This window comes from Homarus americanus, unplaced genomic scaffold (assembly GCF_018991925.1).
Source record: "Homarus americanus isolate GMGI-L3 unplaced genomic scaffold, GMGI_Hamer_2.0 scaffold32550, whole genome shotgun sequence".
NCBI lineage: Eukaryota > Metazoa > Arthropoda > Malacostraca > Decapoda > Nephropidae > Homarus > Homarus americanus.
The window spans coordinates 202,336-209,913 of NW_024734754.1; the positions used below are offsets into that span (position 1 = coordinate 202,336).

The 7,578-nt window shown below is 41.6% G+C and overlaps 1 protein-coding gene across 1 annotated transcript in view; it reads left to right on the plus strand.

Moving 5' to 3' along the window:
* Window positions 1-4,370, plus strand: part of LOC121870483 (Down syndrome cell adhesion molecule-like protein Dscam2) — a 66,380-nt gene extending 62,010 nt beyond the window's left edge. The window contains 4 exon segments of the mRNA XM_042372317.1: window positions 28-161; window positions 1,067-1,415; window positions 2,783-2,867; window positions 3,763-4,370. Of these exon segments, the coding sequence (XP_042228251.1) occupies window positions 28-161; window positions 1,067-1,415; window positions 2,783-2,867; window positions 3,763-4,015 (821 nt within the window). The 3' untranslated portion in view covers window positions 4,016-4,370.
* Window positions 4,371-7,578: the final 3,208 nt, after the last annotated feature.

The following is a 7,578-nucleotide window of genomic DNA, read 5'->3' on the forward strand; positions in this document are numbered from 1 at the left end:
TCGTCTCACCAAACCCCTCTCTTTTAGAATATGCTGAGGACATATACCCTTACGCAACTTTCCAAATCCAGCGGCAGGAAGAGACACTATCTACGCACTTCCAGACTTTCGTGTACCAAGACCCTCGGAGAGCTACTGTGGAGACACTTGCTTATAGGAAGGTGAGTGTACAGTATGTGTGGAGAGCAGTGCTTAACGTTCCTGCACTTTTATTTTACTTGAGTAAATTGTCAATGTAATCACATATAAGTAAATACTGCCATCAGAACTATGTATACAATCTCTTCAGAGTGTGGCCCAACAGGCCTTGGCCATACTTAGTGTCTTGCCAGTTCCACAGGCTCGGTCTCTGGCTCACTAGAGTTCCACCACTTGTTATTTTACAAATTAAGCGCTGGTGGGTGGCTGGGTTATATGTATGTGTGTGTAAGGGGTTGTGTGTGTGTGTGTGTGTGTGTGTGTGTGTGTGTGTGTGTGTGTGTGTGGGTGTGGCGAAATGTGGTGTAATGGTCAGCATGGTCGCCTCGCAAGCGAGTGTACCCGGTTTCGATCCCCGGGTAGGATGAAAGTATGGGCAAGTTTCTTTACGCCATTTGCCTCTGTCTACCCAGCAGTAATTGGGAACCTGGATGTTAATGGCTTTGCGGATCGTGTTCCGAGGTAATGGTCAGGCAGTGCAGTTGGCGAGTTGTCCGGTCTTCTCGGACTATTCCTTGACACTGGGTCATGCAACTCGTTAACTTAGGGTGTGGTTGTTGTGTTGGCGACAGCATCTACACCTTAAACAAATTAACGCCTAGGTGGCCTTTGGGCCGACCATCCTCGTTACACGAGGGGCAACCATTATTATGTGTATGTGAGTAAAGACTTGTTTGCAGTGTTTTGTGTGTTTGTGTGTGTATCAGTGAGTTGACAATTTGACAAGTAATTTAAACAAATAATAATAATAATAGTAATAAATATAAATTAGTTTTAGAATGAAGCTTATGCATCATACATACTAACTGCCCCCCCCCCCCTCTCTCTCTCTCTCTCCATACTCATGTTTCATTCTTTGTCCCCGTAGACCGGAAACGGTAATGGTGGAGGGGACGGCAGAGACGGAAGGACTGGAAGAGGAGGAAGTGGAGGAGTAAGTGGAGGAGGAGGTGGAGGAGGAGGAGGAGTAACAGGAGGTACAACAGTAGTAGGAGGAGGAGGTGGAGGAGGTGTGGGGAGCGCGGTAGAGAGGGACAGTGATGATTACGCCAGGGTGAAGCGGTGTCGTGTCAAGTACGGAGGTGAGAGCGAGGACTACGACGACAGCCTCAACAGCGACACAGACACGGACCACGCCGCCTCCTCCCGCACCGAGAGCTCTTCCCACCTAGATGACCCTCACCACACGCCCATCTCCGCCCGCAACCACCACCACAGTAAGCCTTATACCCACCACACCCCCGTTTTATGACCACCCACACGCCCATCTCCGCCCGCAACCACCACCACAGTAAGCTTTATACCCACCACACCCCCGTTTTATGACCACCCACACGCCCATCTCCGCCCCCAACTCACCACGCCCCGCCCACGCCCACGCCCACAGCTCAAGTTACAGAGTAATTCAGGTGCCTTACATGTGCTCTACGTAATAACATAACTATATTAACTAGTTTAATAAAGTTACATTATTTGATTATGATATTTTTTCACAGTAACATGTCACCGTGTCTGCAAAAGAATATCATTATGCAAATCTTACCGGGAAATATAATTCAGAACTATCAGTAAAAGTAAAATAATTTTGGATCACCTGAAGATTATACACCCAAGCTTATTTCACCTGATGATAAAGCACCCTAACCTAACCAAAGCTAACCTAACGCTAACTAAACCGAACCTAACCTAACTTAATCCAGCCTAACCTCCCAGATAGCGTTAAGGTGGTTAATCCACAGGAGAAATAAGCTTGGTACCTAATTTTCGAGTGGTTTAGATTTCTTTCTAAACCACAAGTACAGTACACTCCACGTCGTAGCTGGATCACAGTATAAGTGAGATGGTCTTAACCCAGACTGAGGGGGGGGCGGGGGTTCACAAGGGTTAGAATCTCTGCTCATTTACAATCTATAAATGGAATCCAACTATTTCATAATAAGCTCGAGCAGTCAGTACATACACACCTAACTTCTATCTCTCCCAAAGGATCATGAGAAGATTAGCCCCCAGATTATTCACTTGATAATTTAACAACCTAATGCTACCTAGAAGGATAGGTTAAGTGTTAGATTAGGTTAAGCGTTAGATTAGGTTAAGCGTTAGGTTAGGTTAGAGTTAGGTTACGTTAACGTTAGGTTAAATTAGTCTTAGGAGGTTTAATCTTAAGCTGAAATAAAACTAGAGTGTTTAATAGTTCTAAAACTGTAAGAATAGGCAGTTGATTGTATTTGTTGCACGTAACCTAACCTAACCAAACCTAACTTAACCTAACCCCAAAAGTATACCTAGATGTTAGTTTCACAGCCCATGATGATTAATCTTAATACATTAGTCAGGTTATTTATGTTTCGTACGAGGTGACAGGAGGATAATTATTGTATTTAGTATTGAGGGACAAGAGAGCTTTTAACAGTCATGGAGACAAAGAGACAGACAAACTGACAGACAGACAGCCAGACGGAGAGAAACTTTAGCTAGCAGCATAGCAGGATAGTGTGTCTCTTCAACTACGTCGAGTACAAAGAGACAGGGAGAGACAGAGAGAGATACAGGCAGGATAATGAGTCTCTCCACTTACCGGCAGACCTGTTGTATGTGGCCTCGGACGCCAGCACGGTGGCCTCGCCACTACAGGAGAGGAAGAGCCTCCCGCGCCGCTCCCGGTCCAGGTGAGGTTTTACCTGTGTGTAATAATAATAATAATAATAATAATAATAATAATAATAATAATAATAATAATAATAATAATAATAATAATAATAATAATAATAATAATAATAATAATAATAATAATAATAATAATAATAATAATAATAATAATAATTATAATTATAATTATAATTATAATTATAATTATAATAATAATAATAATAGTAATAATAATAATAATAATAATAATAATAATAATAATAATAATAAAAATAAAAATAATAATAATAATAATAATAATAATAATAATAATAATAATAATAATAATAATAATAATAATAATAATAATAATAATAATAATAATGATAATATTTAATGGTTTAACGAAAGAACATGGCAGCCCCGTTTACACCCAACCCCTATTGCTCATATAAGCATCCAACCTATGTTTGAAGCTATTCAGCGTATTCGAGTTAATGATGATATTTGGTAACTTGTTCCATTCATCCACTACTCTGTTTCCAAACCAGTGTTTACCTATTTCACGCCGAAATCTAAATTTGTCTAATTTAAAACCATTGTTACGAGTTCACTCCTGGTTGGATAGTTTGAGTACCTTTGTAATGTCCCCTTTGTTTAGTACAGTTAGTTACATAACTGGGGAATGGGTCACTTGATGATAAACAATATACAAGTAGCAGAAGTGGTACAAATATGATATATAATAACAAGGTGGGGGAAGGTCATACTACAGGGAAATTCAGCATAGTGTGACTCACCAGATACTACACTTACTTAGCCACCACACTTATAGTACCAGGACCACTGGCACAAGTACCATGAGCACTAACACGAGTACCAGGAACACTGATACAGGTACTGTACCAGGAACATTACCCAGGTTGTTCCTCACAGGTCCAGCGGGAGTGGCAACTACACGGCGCTAGGCGCGGCCAACAAAGGAGTGATCAGCTCCTCCAAGGGCGGCCTGGGCGGCGTGGGCATGATGACGACGGGCGGTATGGGTCGCTCCCACGCCCACGGGCAGTCCACGCCCGCACAGAGTTGCGATGCCCTGGAGATGAGTGAGACGGAGGTGGACCGGGACAACAGAAGGCGAGGTAACAACGGCAGGCGTAGGAATACCAGTTTCTCTATCGCAGTCTAGCCACCTGAGGGGAGCACCACCTGGCTCACTACCACCCGGGTCATCATCACCTCCACCTTTGCCAACGTTATCTCTGATGTCACCCGGACACATTGTCGCCTGAGCTGGAGTTTATCTTCGCCAGCGTCACCAAAGTCCAGGATCATCAGGGCAGGTGCTACTTGGTTCATTTATCACCTGAGATAGTGTCACCTGGCTCAACGCCACCTAAACCCGTTCCCACCTCCTACTCAAGTAATCACCAGAGTCACGACTACCTGGGTCAGCACCACCTGGGTTAGCACCACCAGGGTCAGCACCATCTGGACCAGCACCATCTGGGTCAGCACCATCTAGGTCAGCACCATCTGGGTCAGCACCAGGGTCAGCACCACCTGGGTTAGCACCACCAGGGTCAGCACCATCTGGACCAGCACCATCTGGGTCAGCACCATCTAGGTCAGCACCATCTGGGTCAGCACCATCTAGGTCAGCACCATCTGGGTCAGCACCACCTGGGTCAGCACCATCTGGGTCAGCACCACCTGGGTCAGCACCACCTGGGTCAGCACTACCTGGCCAGGCACCACCTGGGTCAGCACCACTGGGCTGCACCATCTGGGTCAGCACCACCTGGGTCAGCACCAAAGGGTCAGGAATTTCACCTTCCAATCCTCCTTCCCACCAGTCTCTCTCAACACACTTCGCCCTAACCCCTGACCTGACCTCTCCCTTGGCCTGATCTCTCCCTTGGCCTGACCTGTCCCCTGGCCTGACCTCTCCCCTGACCTCTCCCCTGGCCTGACCTCTCCCCTGATCTGACCTCTCCCCTGGCCTGACCTCTCTCCTGACCTGACCTTTACCTTGGCCTGACCTCTCCCCTGGCATGACCTCTCCCTTGACCTGACCTCTCCCCTGCTCCAAACTAATAACTGCCTCCTGTTCCTGGAAACTTCTGACCTACTTGATAACCTTTGATCCCAGACCCCGATGACCTCCTCCTGTTCGTAGTACATGACCCTATCATAACCTCTCCTCTAAACCTCTGACCTCCAGGACCAAGTGTTTGACCTCCAGACAACAACAACACCAGTGGCGGTGTGTGACCAAACTGGGCGTGTCTTAAAGGTCAACGGTCGTCAGGGATTGGTCAAGCTTAACCAATCCAACGAAGGAAATGTTTGACAGTGCCAGAACCGCAAGAGGAGGATACAACTGCCGTAGTTGAGATGTGTAGTTGTCGTGGTTGTTGAAATGTTGTGTAGCAGCTGTGACCAAGGATAATGGTGTGTGTGTGTGTGTGTGTGTAATAAAAGCAACAATAACACCTCTACCATGACTACCGCGAAGTAACAAACAGTTGTGTTATATTATCATTATCAACCAGGTCATGTACAAATTAAGGCGAAGTGATTTTCCTTAGTATTTCTACGTTCGTTTAAGAGAAAAAAATAAATACATAGCATTAAGGAAAATTCTACCTGATGAAACGTTTGTGTAAATAAAAAATAAATATGTAAAAAAAAATGTTTACTTACGAGACCTCACAATAAAAGACTACATATTAACTTACATATGAATTTATATGGATGATAAAGACTGTTAGATAAGATTTTGTAAATTGATTGAAAATATGGGGACAAATATACCCACGGTACATATAACCATAATAAAATGGTGCCTGATTATATGCTTAGAAGGAACCTGCTATAGTGTGTTATGTTTGTGTGCAGTGACTTACAGTGCAATGTACCCTACGTACAGTGACACAGCCGAGGATATTGAAGAAAATGTGTCTCATCAATAGTGAAATATATCTGATCTAATTCTGAAAAAAAAACGTTCTATTCGAAGTGAATTATCAGCCACATACATGAAAATATGTCCTGTCTACATGGCCCTACCTTCTGTCGACATGGCCACTCTGTATACATGGCCACTCTTCTGTCTACAATGTACATGGTCGTATATTTGGTCTACAGTGGAAAGTGTCAGAAAACTTACCCAAAAAATATATATCACAAAGGGAGTGCAATATGTCCTTCTTACAATGAAATACAGGAGTGCATTACGCCCAGTCTGTAATGAAATACGTCATACATATTAAGGAAAAAACTGGACTAAAAGACGTATTTACTGTTTTCGTTGTCGTGTGAGAGAGAGCAGGAAGGAGAAATTCACAACAGGACAAATTTAAGTAAAAATGTCAATGAGTAGAACTGAGAAACATGGTGAATATTTTTTGCTATCACTTAATAGAACTCAAAAGACATGGTGAAGGAGGGGGCTGGGCGTAGCTCGGTGATGATCGCCAGAAAACTGCAAGACCTCCGACAGTCGGACCGATATTAAAATCGTTCCTTTTGTGTGTGTGGATGATATAGAAATGATATACGAAAACATTAATTGTTAATAAACGCATGTGAAAATATCTTGTTTTATCTACGCGGTGTTACAATGTATTTGTTTCTACTGTCATAATAATGGACGGCGATAATAAACAAACTCCTCGTGAGACTTCCGCTTGTATGTAACAAAAACAATAATACTGTATTGTATTTCTACACAAATGTACATATTTGTATGAATGTAAATTGTATAATATATATATATATATATATATATATATATATATATATATATATATATATATATATAATATATATATATATATATATATATATATATATATATATATATATACTGTCCGTTCGCTGACTCGTACATACATATTTAAAGTTTTACTTAATAAAATATTCAAAGAAAAAGCTTGGAGACTATATGGTGGTGCAGTTATTTATGTGATTAATAAATTGATGAACACCTGAACATTAAATAAGTTTCATATTGGTACAGTAAGAACAGTGGAGGAAGGATATGAACGATAACAACCAGAACAATATAAATATGAACTGCATATAACCTTAGACCAGGAACCATATAACGCTACTGAAAAGTATACATATTATATATAAAGTCACGTAAGCATGTTTTTATTAAAGCCTAAAAATATTGTGTGTAAATAAATACGTTTGTATGTAACATTATCTTTTGGCGTGGTTGGGTGAGTCATACAAACACCAAGAGATATAATATAAATAAATAAATATATATATAAATACAAATATATGATTTATAAGGTCTTTCATGTGGTGAAAATACTCTTGTATGTGTGTGTATATCTTAGTGAGTATGTATGTATGTATGTGTGTATGTTGAGGGAGTATACCATCTCCAGGCCAAAGTGTATATTGGTGTGTGTGTATATATACCTGTGTGTTTGTGTAATTATTCCTCCTAATATTCACTTTATAAGTCAATAACATGTGTTTTCTTTCACGTTTCATCAGTACGACCGTCTACCTGCCATACCCCCATTCATAAAATAAAGTGTCAAGAAATAATACAGTCTCTTACTGCCTCATTCCTTCCATAAGTGTACATTATAATGATTATTTTTCTACAGTGTCTTATGTGTTCTCTGTGTGTAGTGTAAATAGCTGTGCAGAGGTGTAGTTAGAGAAACACAGACACACGCAGACAAGCAGAGAAACAGGCAGACAAGTATCCAAGTCTTTAATTCC